A 13916-nucleotide genomic window follows, 5' to 3' on the forward strand; every position below is an offset into this window, starting at 1 on the left:
TTTTTAGACCAGGGGAAAGAGGCTTGCAAAAATGCAGATGACCGCTTATGAGAACTTGAAATCGGCCCTACTTAATCGGCCATTCTGATTAATCGGTCAACATCTAATTGAAAGCAATGCTAATGCATGTAAATACACCCATTGTTGCTAAAAACACCTAGGTAAATTCATGAATGGCTACTGGCTACTATTTGTTTAACTGTAGCTAGGGGAGTTCCTCAACAGTTGTCTGTTGGCCATGTGTGAGTCACAGGTGAAATGTAATTCAATACATCCACAATGTGGGAGTACAGTGTCTTTGAAATGGAGATTTAACAAACGTTTTGTGGCATCACAGTTCACACTTCAGCCTTCATGGGTATCTTCCTACTCACATCGGTTAATCGTTAGTCATAGAAAAGTCCACATGGTTATGCATGAGTCGTTCAGCACACGTGATTGGCGGCACCTTAATTGGGGAGAACGGGCTCGGGGTAGTATCAAACACATGGTCTCCAGCCATCTCCTGCCATTCCATTTGAGCTGTTCCGGACATAATTATGAGTCGTTCTCCCCTCCGCAGCCTCCTGTGGTTCATCAATAGGATCGTCTTGTTTGTCACAGCAGACATGTGCCACACTGTTTATCAGAGCTCAGTAGGGCCCTATAAAATCAGTTCCGGAACATGAGGACAAAATCCAGACATTAAAACGGAATTCAACAATATTCAAAAATGTATTGAACTTATTAGAAAAGGTATTATTTTGCTCAAGTTAATCATAAGACATGAACAAAATGCTTCAGTGATTTTGAACAAAATGCTTCAGTGATTTCCTTCAACTTTCTGAAACGGGAATTCCCCTGTGTGCCTTTAAAAAATAAAATAAATGTATCCCTTATTTTACCAGGTAAGTTGACTGATAACACGTTGTCATTTACAGCAACGACCTGGGGAGTAGTTACAGGGGAGAGGGGATGAATGAGCTAATTGTAAGCTGGGGATAATTAGGTGGCCATGATGAGGGCCAGATTGGGAATTTAACCAGGACGCCAGGGTTAACACCACTACTCTTTTGTAAGTGCTATGGGATCTTCAGTGACGACAGAGTCCGTACACCCGTTATTGAAGTCCCATCTGAAAAACGGCACCCTACACAGAGCAAGGTCCCCAATCACTGCCCTTTAGACCAGAGGAAAGGGTGCCTCCTACTGGCCCTTCAACTGTCTCTAGCTGGTGCACACTTTGCATTAAAGGGTAACTACATCAACATTTCTTAGATTTTTCCCAGACTTCAAAAGTGGTCTCGTGATGTTTGAGCATTGTTATGGACTTAGAAAACAAACAAAAAAGAACCATGTTCTATTAGAAAAGTTTGATTTAGATTTTATAGGGGCCTAGTTCAGGAGAGGCAAAGTTACTGACTAGTTTTCCTTATTCAAAGCATTTCAGTTTGAATCGTAAGTTTGACTGCATGGTCATCTTTTCTCATGACGAGACTGCAAAACAGTGGTGATGTGTAGGCTAGGCCTAAATCAAAAGGGAAAGCATCCATAATAGAGGAGACCCTGTACAACCTAGATGGTAGCCTAGGTCAGACAGTTCCTTCTTGCCGTTTACAATGACAGGCAGGGAAACTGTTTTTTACAGTTTGCCTTGTCTGTTGTCGTAACGGAAGCTTTCCACTTCTCCTGCAACGATACCCTAGCAGGTAGACCCAGTGAGCGACACCTGATACGGTCATGCCATACAGAGCTATATTGATTCCCTCCAGAGGAAGTCCCCCCCCCCGGCAACTGACCTCCGAATCTCCTCAGGTTATAGAGTTTAAAAGGGGAATAACTGGGGATTCTACTGATAAGAAGCTCACATTTTGCTTTTCTGTTTCAAAACATTTTGCTACAGTGTGCCCTTAAACAAATTCATTCCAATGGTAGTCTGGCATCATGCAAAGATTAGCTAGAGCTCATAGCATATGACTTGAGCTTTTAACCCTTAAAAATCTTGTCCATCATACACGTATTTGAAAGGCAACACATGATCATAAATCTTTGTTCGTATGAGGTTGGATATTACACTGAACAAAGATATAAACGAAACACGTAAAGTGTTGGTCCCGTGTTTCATGAGCTGAAAAAAATAACCCAGAGATCTTCCACATGCACAAAAAGCTAATTTCTCTCAAATGTTGTGCACAAATTTGATTACATCCCTGTTAGTGAGCATTTCTCATTTGCCAAGATAATCCATCCACCTGATCGTTGTGGCATATCAAGAAGCTGATTAAACGGCATGATCATTACACAGGTTCACCTTGTGCTGGGGACAAAAGGCCACTCTAAAATGTGCAGCTGTGTCACAACACAATGCCACAGATGTCTCAAGTTGAGGGAGCGTGCAATTAGCATGCTGACTACAAGAATGTACACCAGAGCTGTTGCCATGGAATTGAATGTTAATTTCTCTTCCATAAGCCGCCTCAAGTCTTTTTAGAGAATGTGAGGCCGGTCGGACGTACTGCCAGAAACGCAGCGGTTTGCTGATGTCAACAGAGTGCCCCATGGTGGCAGTGGAGTTATGGTATGGGCAGCCAACGAACACAGTTGCATTTTATCATGGCTATTTGAATGCACACAAATACTGTGATCGAGGCCCCTTTTCTTCCCCTTTTTTTTCCCTTCAAAAGTTCTATATTTTTGCCGTATAGTATTTTGCGTTAAGATTAGTTCTATTGTCAATTAGTTTTGGATGGGTAACCTGGCATGCTTGATAGTCCATGAGAAGTGCAGCTGCTTCCTGTTGTAATGGATACGCCCGTGACATACACAGCCTCATCCACACACACACTTGTGTGGGGTTTACCAAAAGACAAAGTGACACCACACAGGCAGTACAGGGGACCCCCCCTCCCCCCCACTCTGTCCCCTTACACCTCAGGCTAGTTACCAACTATCAAGGTGGTTACCAACTATCTAGGTAAATGTGGTTGAGGTACTTAAAGTTTGTTAGCAGTAGCTAATTTTGAATGGGCATATATAGCAGTTCTGTCTTTCTGATTCACACTTTCCTTCTCCTTCCTCTTGTTCTTCCCGCTCTTTTTTTGTTTTGTTTCACTCAACCCCCACGCCCACCACCTTTCTTATCCTCCCTCCTTGATCTCTCCCTCTCTCTCCCTCTCTCTCCACTTTACTTGATGAATAAAGGCGGGAATTCGAGAACCACCTTTTTGATTTTCAAATCCTTGTCCAAAGCTAGCCCATTTGGGACACATTGCACCACTCACATTAGTATGATGTTGACGATCAGCTGGAATATTCACACACAGGCTAGACCTGAGTAGTTGGTATTCATTAGGCACCAACCAGAAGAAAACAGACCAACAGGGAGGGACAACCTGGAGTTTTCATATGAGAAATACTCCATTTCTCTTTACCATTGCAAGGCGTTTTTTGTTTTGCGTGCCCTAATGAACACGAGCCTGTGTTCGTTAGGATCTTGCAGCCTGTGTCTCCATAGCCTAGAAAGGAATGTTATTTTTCACTTCTAACAACAAGTTTTAATTAAAACAGTCCATGCATGGGTGCTAGATTGAGAAGCATCTGTCTGTGTCGACCTTCACATGTTGTGAGCGTGGCTAGAATTGAACTCATGAGGGGGAGGGAGGGCGATAAATCAGCGGAAGAGAGTGGGAGCGCCAGAGAGAGTGAATCACTGAGCCAGAGAGGGAGAGAGTGTGGGGATAGATGGAGAGGACTGACAGTCAGTAGGAGGGCCCAGTAGAAGTGGGCTGTGAGGCTGGGGGATGTCTGTTTCAGCTCAGTGGGATGAGGGGGAGGCCTGGATTGGGCACTTCTCTCCTTCCTGAGCTCTGTTTTGTGAGGACCATTTAGCCTAAATCTATAGGGGGAACACAAGTGGCACAGTGCGGGCAGGGGGGGGCTTCAGACAGGAAGAGAGGGACCCAGGGCTGATGTGAGGGGTGTCTTAAAGGGGTAACCAGCTTTGTTTTTGTGTGAGAAGACAGAACCTGATGTTGTTGAAAGTGAGAAATTACCCCAGAAAAGTAATCTTTTTGTGTGCTGTCTTGAAACAACGCATTTGATTGGCTGGCACTAGGATGTCTTTTTTTTGTATCACTGACTGATTTAATTGAGATAAGCCTACAGAGGTCGCGTTTGAGTTCATAAATCTTCATTTTCAAAACGCAGACCATCAAAAATCTGCGTTATTAAACCATTTCACCTGCGTTTTGTTGAAGTTTTCACTTCAATAGAGTGATCAGGGGCCTGCGACTGTAGTTTTCCTTCACAGAAAATGCTTTCGAGAAACACCATTCGTCAGAAAATGGCTTCATTTTCAGAAGTGCATTGATGCATGGCCATTATATTTCTAATGTTGATCATGGAAAGAATGTAGCCAGCTAAGTTTTCAAATATTTAGCTAGATGTTCATCTTGCATTTTACCGGAGAAAATGAGTTAGACATCAGAGCACTGTCTGCTGATGGAATGCCCTTTCATGAATTCTCATCCGGGAGAAGTGCAACTGAAGCACAAAATGAGTCTTGATGCCGAGCAGAAATTACAATAAGAAGCATTTTAGATCTGTGTTTACAAAACGCAGCAAGATATTTGTTCTGCGTTTTTTAAAAATATATATATTTTCTGTTACAAATACATCATTCTGGATTAATGCAACCCCTGGCCTAATGCCAGTCCATATCCCTCTCCCCTCCTCGTCCTAATCACAGAGTTGGAGGTTCTCCCTCACCACTAAACATGTTTTAATTGTGCCCTCTGCTCGTACCAAGTGGGTCGTTCTGACCAGGCTGGGCTTGCCCTGGTTTACACAGTGCTTCATTTAACATTCACCTGTGGAATCCTCAGCCAGGCTATCTCATTCACGTGTATCTGTGTCCACTCTAGGTCCAGCCTGCCTTGCTTTCCCCCCCTGCCATCCATCCTCAGAGTACTTCATGTTGCCTCTCCCTCCTCGGTCTCCCTGTACAGCTTTGGCTTGTGTTTTGTTTGACACACATCAGTCCCTCCCAGCCCGTGGCGTTCTGTCACTGTGCGTCCGTCCAGCCATGTTTGCCCTGGCCGCTGCCTGCTGTGACTGATGCCTTGTGCTCCACATCGGAGCGCTCGCCCTGTTCCCACAGCCCAGGCCTGTCCAGATTAGACATACAGCTGTGTGGGTCTGTCCTGCGTCTGTGTGAGTATGTTTGCAGCCAATCATTGTTGAAGGCAGCGGGAGTGAGGAAGGGAGAGCCCAGACTTGATGTGTATTGGTAACTAGGTAATGTTCATTAGTGCACACAGTTGCAATATGTTTTAAGAGTTTCTTGTTGGAGTTCATCGAGTTCAGGTAGCAGAATGCATCTCTGTCTGTTTTTATCCATTCTGTGCCTACTGAACATGACCCCAGTCAGTGTGGGTATCCATTGCTTTTCAGGGATGTGGCAACTGGTTTCTCTCCTAGCCTGTAATAATATAGCCTAGTACTTTTTCACCTCAGAACGTTACCCAGTGTCCAATCTTTGAGTATGGCAAGCTGAGGTCGCCTGAGATTGAATGCCGGCTTGCTCTTAAAAGACACTTAAATAAAATAAATGATGGAGCCAACCTGGCAGAGTTTGTTGCTTTGTACCCATTTTGGCACATCCACTTCAGTTTGACTGAGAAATTGTCATAAGGTCAGTTCAGTGATGCCTCCTTATCTCTCCTCATACCCACTGACTTTTTCTTTCAAATATCAGGGGCATATTCATTAGGCACCAAACGGAGAAAGCAGTTATTTCTGTTTCTGACCTTGTCCAATAACGCTCTTTTTTGTTTTCTGTGTTACGCCGTTTTCCTACGGTATGCCCTAACGAATACTACCCAGTTAGCTGCCTCTTTTTAGTTGGTGTCTGTACTGTAGTCCGTAACATGAAGGTCATAGGGTCAGGAGTCAAAATGAGACAAAGCGTTGAAAGACTTCAGTACCTAGAATTCTTCTGTTTGGGAAAACACGTTCTTCCTTTACGAATCTTCTGACCGCACAGTCTTTCAGAGTAAACACACGAGTGGTAGGTTTCCTTGAACCTGCTACCTCTCTCACCGCTAAATGACGCAGAGCACAAGCCTTTGATTCCTCCACATGGGCTTTTGAGTAGGCCATCTGTCGTTGCCGGAAATCTTGTTATGTCTATGGGAAGGCCTACAGGTCATGGTATTCCAGGATAGTTGAGTACTAATTTTGGTGTGCAGTTTAGGCCTCAACTTTTTTGTTTTGTAGAGTTTGACATTTTTGGTTGATCCTTTGGTGTGTTTCTCAGGTCGAGTTCATTGGAGCAGTTCAGCTTCACGTGTGTGTGTGTGTGTGTGTGTGTGGGCGCCCTTACAATTCTGCTTGTTTGTGTGTGTTCCTCTGAGACACTGGTCTCTCTCTGCTGTGTTGCTTGCATGGTACTGAACATTCCTTATATGGGCAGTGGGTGACCTGAGGACAGGGCCAGCTCGGGGCCACTGGGGCCGACAGTGTCAGAGAAACCTCAGACTAGAGTAGTCAGCTCCCCCCACTACGTAACTCCCTGCCCTGGCCCCTGACAGCCGCATCCCTCCAATGTTCCCCTCACTCTACAGTTCCCAGGGGCGTGCTTGTACTTGTTTTGTCTGCAAGGGGCTGAAATAGTTTAGACGGGGGGAGAATTGAGATACTAGGCCGTGTGTGTGCTTGAGAAGCATTCTGAATGATCAGTAACAGAGAAAATAGGCTAGCATGCCTTGGAGGTGATTTTGCGACAAGGCTTTTTGCCATCTAGTTAAGTTCTGCACACAAGTGTGTTTTGAATCAATTTCTTTGAAAGTCTGACTCAGAAATAGGCAGGAGGGTCAGGTTTAATAACCGAAAGTGTGGAAATGTTGAGTCGTTTCTGCCACTTGTTGTTTTGCAGTTTTCTGCATTTCTGATCCGCTGTTTGTGGGTGTGTGTGTTATCCTTTTCTCTCTGTGGCCTTGGTGTTTCTTTGTCTCGCTCGCTGCATGGTAGGATGATGACGTTGCAGCTGCTTTCCTGTGTGTGTGGTTGTTTGTGCTTGCTTCGTTAAGGGCGTGTCAGAAGACACCTGTGTGTGTGTGTAAGACGGCATCAAATTGTATTTGTCACATGCACCGACTACAACAGGTGTAGACCTTAATGTGAAATGCTTACACACACATCAGGAGGACATGTATGCGCGCAAGGTCTTGTCAGAAGGTTGGGTTGGGGGGTGTGTACAAAAGATCATCAGGACTAGGAGGAAAGTGTCGTTTTACATTTTGAGAATGCCTGGCACAGTGTCCAGAGGCAGGACGGACACTCCTCCTCCTGTGTTTCTCTCTCTCGCTCTCTGCGTTGGCCCAGTGACTCAACCAGCGTGGAGCCTAGTTCTACGATATGTGTGCCTGAGCGGAATACCAGCCCTCCCTGCCCACTCCCCCAGCCATCCTACTCCTCCCTCTCCTCCTCTTTGGCTTACTCACCCCCACCGCAGCACAGGAAAAGCTCTGTTTGTGTGGCAGTATGTGTAAACTAGTCTCCCACCGGCCCCCTGGATAATTTCCATCACAAAGGGCTGGTGTGTGTCCGTGGGACAGCTTCGGCTGGAATTCCAGACATCTCTAACGATCCCCCTTTCTCTGCTGTCATTCGTGACCCACCGAGGTCTAGCCTTAGCCAACACCCAACCTGTATCTGTCACCCCTGTACCTACCCCTCATGGTCCACCAGGCGAGAGAAACAGAAGGGGAGGCAACCATGAACGCTCTGGCTTCTGAAAGACAGCCCTAAACAAACCTCTTCACTCGTGCACCAATCCCATGAGCTGGCAGCACCTGAGAAACGGTTCTGTTATGTTTTTTTTACCCCCCCCCCCTGCGCTGGGGCTCTGAATGAACTGACACCCACTCATGTATGCTCATCATGACTCAATAGGAGGTGAATCATTCATAGCACTGACACTCATTGATCAATGACACATTGGGGCAGTTTGGTTTTGGTGGTGGAGAGTACAAGAGAGGCTGAGGGGGAAGCTCCCATGGTTTACTTTCTGCCTGATTGAGAGATGGAAGTGTTGAATAGGGGTGATGAGGATATGTGTACTGAACAAAAATATGAACGCAACAATTACAGTTCATTTAAGGAAATCAGTTATTTGAAATCAATTCATTAGGCCCTAATCTATGGATTTCACGTAACTGGGCAGGAGTGCAGCCCTGCCAAGTCCATCTGAATTTTCCCCCACAAAAAGGGCTTTATTACAGACAGAAATACCCCTCGGTTTCAGCAACTGTCCGGGTGGCTGGTTTCAGACGATCATGCAGGTGAAGAAGCTGGATGTGGAGGTCCTGGGCTGGCGTGGTTAAACTTGTTCTGCAATTGTGAGGTTGGTTGGACGTACTGCCAAATTCTCTAAAACTATGTTGGAGGTTGCTTACGGTAGGGTAGAGAAATTATCTGGCAACCGCTCTGGTGGACATTCCTGCAGTCAGCATGCTAATTGTGCGCTCCCTCAACTTGAGACGTCTGTGGCTTTGTGTTGTGTGACAAAACTGTACATTTTAGAGTGGCCTGTTATTGTCCCCAGCACAAGGTGCACCTGTGTAATGATCATGCTGTTTTAATCAGCTTCTTGATATACCACATCTGTCAGGTGGATGGATTATTTTGGCAAAGGAGACATGTTCACTAACAAGATTGTAAGCCAATTTGTGAAATAAGCTTTTTGTGTGTCTGGAACATTTCTGGTATCTTTTATTTCAGCTCATGAAACATGGGACCAACACTTTACATGTTGTGTTTTTTAAAATATTTTTGTTCAGTTTAGGATGGACAAACAATATACTGACTGACTCCCCTCATCTGAACTCAGTTGTTAGACTGAGTGTTGTGCAATAGTTAAGCAGCTCACACAGGCCAGCGGAGCAACGTCATAGCAAATGTCTGGCTAAACCAGCACAAAGCTTCAAAAGGCGAGTCCCCCCCCCTTTCACATCAGCTGCCCCTGATGATGGGCAGGCCACGAGACGGCAGACCCAACATGGCACTGGGATGAGTGTGGCACATCGGGTTGTTTTTAAAATAACTGTCGACTAGGTTATTGTTAATCCTGTGTAAGACATCCTGTGTCTGGTGGTGGCAATGTGTGTTACGTACCACTGTGTACACACGTCTGTGTGTTAGTTTTGTTGTTGGGTTTCATTTTTTATAGTGGAACCAAACCTTTTGTATTCCCCCCCCCCCATAGCATTCCTCGCTGTCTCTGTACTTTCTAAAGTGATTCCTTCCAGTTGATTCTTTCAGCCGACATCTCTATCTTCTTGACACACCGGCAACAAGTGATTTTACATGTCATTTTTATATACAGTGCCTTGCGAAAGTATTCGGCCCCCTTGAACTTTGCGACCTTTTGCCACATTTCAGGCTTCAAACATAAAGATATAAAACTGTATATTTTTGTGAAGAATCAACAAGTGGGACACAATCATGAAGTGGAACGACATTTATTGGATATTTCAAACTTTTTTAACAAATCAAAAACTGAAAAATTGGGTGTGCAAAATTATTCAGCCCCTTTACTTTCAGTGCAGCAAACTCTCTCCAGAAGTTCAGTGAGGATCTCTGAATGATCCAATGTTGACCTAAATGACTAATGATGATAAATACAATCCACCTGTGTGTAATCAAGTCTCAAATCAAGTTTGGGCCTGCTTTTCTTCAGCAGGGACAGGGAAGATGGTTAAAATTGATGGGAAGATGGATGGAGCCAAATACAGGACCATTCTGAAAGAGAACCTGATGGAGTCTGCAAAAGACCTGAGACTGGGATGGAGATTTGTCTTCCAACAAGACAATGATCCAAAACATAAAGCAAAATCTACAATGGAATGGTTCAAAAATACACATATCCAGGTTTTAGAATGGCCAAGTCAAAGTCCAGACCTGAAACCAATCGAGAATCTGTGGAAAGAACTGAAAACTGCTGTTCACAAATGCTCTCCATCCAACCTCACTGAGCTCGAGCTGTTTTGCAAGGAGGAATGGGAAAAAATTTCAGTCTCTCGATGTGCAAAACTGATAGACATACCCCAAGCGACTTACAGCTGTAATCGCAGCAAAAGGTGGCGCTACAAAGTAATAACTTAAGGGTGCTGAATAATTTTGCACGCCCAATTTTTCAGTTTTTGATTTGTTAAAAAGTTTGAAATATCCAATAAATGTCGTTCCACTTCATGATTGTGTCCCACTTGTTTTTTTATTTTTTTTTTATTTTTTATTTCACCTTTATTTAACCAGGTAGGCTAGTTGAGAACAAGTTCTCATTTGCAACTGCGACCTGGCCAAGATAAAGCATAGCAGTGTGAACAGACAACACAGAGTTACACATGGAGTAAACAATTAGCAAGTCAATAACACAGTAGAAAAAATGGGCAGTCTATATACAATGTGTGCAAAAGGCATGAGGAAGTAGGCGAATAATACAATTTTGCAGATTAACACTGGAGTGATAAATGATCAGATGGGCATGTACAGGTAGAGATATTGGTGTGCAAAAGAGCAGAAAAGTAAATAAATAAAAACAGTATAAAAACAGTATGGGAATGAGGTAGGTGAAAAAGGGTGAGCTATTTACCTATAGACTATGTACAGCTGCAGCGATCGGTTAGCTGCTCGGATAGCTGATGTTTGAAGTTGGTGAGGGAGATAAAAGTCTCCAACTTCAGCGATTTTTGCAATTCGTTCCAGTCACAGGCAGCAGAGTACTGGAACGAAAGGCGGCCAAATGAGGTGTTGGCTTTAGGGATGATCAGTGAGATACACCTGCTGGAGCGCGTGCTACGGATGGGTGTTGCCATCGTGACCAGTGAGCTGAGATAAGGCGGAGCTTTACCTAGCATGGACTTGTAGATGACCTGGAGCCAGTGGGTCTGGCGACGAATATGTAGTGAGGGCCAGCCGACTAGAGCATACAAGTCGCAGTGGTATAAGGTGCTTTAGTGACAAAACGGATGGCACTGTGATAGACTGCATCCAGATTGCTGAGTAGAGTGTTGGAAGCCATTTTGTAGATGACATCGCCGAAGTCGAGGATCGGTAGGATAGTCAGTTTTACTAGGGTAAGCTTGGCAGCGTGAGTGAAGGAGGCTTTGTTGCGGAATAGAAAGCCGACTCTGGATTTGATTTTTGATTGGAGATGTTTGATGTGAGTCTGGAAGGAGAGTTTGCAGTCTAGCCAGACACCTAGGTACTTATAGATGTCCACATATTCAAGGTTGGAACCATCCAGGGTGGTGATGCTAGTCGGGCATGCGGGTGCAGGCAGCGATCGGTTGAAAAGCATGCATTTGGTTTTACTCGCGTTTAAGAGCAGTTGGAGGCCACGGAAGGAGTGCTGTATGGCATTGAAGCTCGTTTGGAGGTTTGATAGCACAGTGTCCAATGACGAGCCGAAAGTATATAGAATGGTGTTGTCTGCGTAGAGGTGGATCAGGGAATCGCCCGCAGCAAGAGCAACATCATTGAAAAAAATACAGTTTTATATCTTTATGTTTGAAGCCTGAAATGTGGCAAAAGGTCGCAAAGTTCAAGGGGGCCGAATACTTTCGCAAGGCACTGTAACTAGTCAGTTAAGAACAAATTCTTATTTACAATGACGGCCTAGGAACAGTGTGTTGCACCTTGTTCAGGGGTAGAACGACAGAGTTTTACCGTGTCAGCTCTGGGATTCGATCCAGCAACCTTTTTGTTACTGGCCCATCGCTCTAACAACTAGGCTACTGGCCGCCCCATTTAGACCTAACTTTTTAGTAAAAAAAAATGTTTTTAAAGTGTCCACCTCAAAGCTGATTTTTAGCAATTTACTAATCTAAGCCTATTTCTCAAAGAGCTGGTCTGTTGTAATGGAAGTTGAATGATTGTTCTTTTTCCATTTCCCCCGCTCCCTCCTTCCATCTCTAGGAGCCGTTGGAGCCCAGCCCCTGTTCACTGTGCCGCGGCGGCCTGGCTATGGCACCATGGGAAAGCCCATCAAGCTGCTGGCCAACTGCTTCCAGGTGGATATCCCCAAGATAGACGTCTACCTCTATGAGGTGGACATCAAGCCCGAGAAGTGCCCGCGCCGCGTCAACAGGTACGCCTAGAATAATGCCTTTCGCTAGGATCTCAAAATGTTTCACGTGGTATCAGATTATGGCTTGTTGAAGTGTGACTAGAGCTAATTCGATGTGTCTATTCTACTTCTATTATATTTTATGTATTATTTCTTTGAATACTAATTATAGAGCTACATATGGGTAGTTTAAGAGCCGCATGTGGCTTCAGAGCCACAAGTTGCAGACTGTTGGACAAGTTTAAAAAGAGGTTAACTTGTTTTGGTCTTGTGTTCTGTAGGGAGGTGGTGGACTCCATGGTGCAGCACTTCAAGGTTACCATCTTTGGGGATCGTCGGCCAGTCTACGATGGGAAGAGGAGCTTGTACACAGCGAACCCGCTGCCTGTGGCAACCGCAGGGGTAAGATGGATGTAGACTGACACCCAGCCACACACACAGTCAGTCCTACTCTACCTGGCGCTCCTACAAGGGTAAGACTGAAAACACACACACTCTCACACACCCATACTTCTTGATCTGTTAACGCACACACACAGGTGGATCTGGATGTCACTCTACCGGGTGAGGGGGGCAAGGACCGGCCCTTTAAGGTCTCAATCAAGTTTGTGTCCCTGGTGAGCTGGCACATGCTGCACGAGGTGCTAACGGGCCGCAGCGTGCCTGAGCCCCTGGAGCTGGACAAGCCCATCAGCACCAACCCAGTACACGCTGTGGATGTAGTGCTGCGACACTTGCCCTCCATGAAGTGAGTTGGACAGTCGCCGCCCAAGTGGTCATAATGGGGAATGTTATAACTTTGTGATTGTGTTAATTATTTGATCAACAGGATGCATGTATTTCTGAAAAGTTGAGCATTTATCCCTGGAAACCTCAGTGAACTGATTTTAAAAGCAAACGATGCAACTCTGCTACATGTTAATTTGACTTTTGAGGCAGATTTATTTATTGGAGATGTAGGCCTAATAAATAAATAAATAATAGTTCATTTGCTGGCACACGAGACTGATTTTTATTTCAAGATAATTTCCTAAAATGACAAATCAAGTAGAGGTCGACCGATTAATCTGAATGGCCGATTAATTAGGGCCGATTTCAAGTTCATAACAATCGGAAATCGGTATTTTTGGACACTTATTATTATTTTTTTAAATGTATTTTTATTTATTTTATATATATATATATATTACACTTTTATTTAATATTTATTTAACTAGGGAAGTCAGTTAAGAACACATTCTTATTTTCAATGACGGCCTAGGAACGGTGGGTTAACTGCCTTGTTCAGGGGCAGAACGACAGATTTGAACATTGTCAGCTCGGAGGATCCAATCTTGCAACCTTACAGTTAAGTAGTCCAACGCAATAACTACCCGCCTCTCTGTCGTTGCACTCCACATTCGCCTGTTATGCGAATGCAGTAAGCCAAGGTAAGTTGCTAGCTAGCATTAAACTTATCTTATAAATAACAATCAATCATAATCACTAGTTAACTACACATGGTTGATATTACTAGATATTATCTAGCATGTCCTGCGTTGCATATAATCTGACTGAGCGGTGGTAGGCAGAAGCAGGCTCGTAAACATTCATTCAAACAGCACTTTCGGGTGTCTTGCCAGCAGCTCTTCGTTGTGCGTCAAGCATTGCGCTGTTTATGACTTCAAGCCTATTAACTCCCTAGATGAGGCTGGTGTAACCAAAGTGAAATGGCTGGCTAGTTAGCGCTCGCTAATAGGTTTCCAACGTCACTCGTTCTGAGCCTTGGCGTGGTTGTTCCCCTTGTTTTGCATGGCTAACGCTGCTTCGA

At 44.6% G+C, this 13916-nt stretch overlaps 1 protein-coding gene across 2 annotated transcripts in view; it reads left to right on the forward strand.

The window, feature by feature from the left end:
• LOC118364311 (protein argonaute-3) overlaps nt 1–13916 on the forward strand; it is a 44692-nt gene that overhangs the window by 1833 nt on the left and 28943 nt on the right. For both annotated transcript variants that reach the window (XM_035745758.2, XM_035745757.2), the window contains 3 exons: nt 11956–12127; nt 12388–12508; nt 12646–12854. In XM_035745758.2, the coding sequence (XP_035601651.1) occupies nt 11956–12127; nt 12388–12508; nt 12646–12854 (502 nt within the window). The remainder of the gene's footprint in view (nt 1–11955; nt 12128–12387; nt 12509–12645; nt 12855–13916) is intronic.

The sequence above is a fragment of the Oncorhynchus keta genome, chromosome 31, assembly GCF_023373465.1.
Source record: "Oncorhynchus keta strain PuntledgeMale-10-30-2019 chromosome 31, Oket_V2, whole genome shotgun sequence".
NCBI lineage: Eukaryota > Metazoa > Chordata > Actinopteri > Salmoniformes > Salmonidae > Oncorhynchus > Oncorhynchus keta.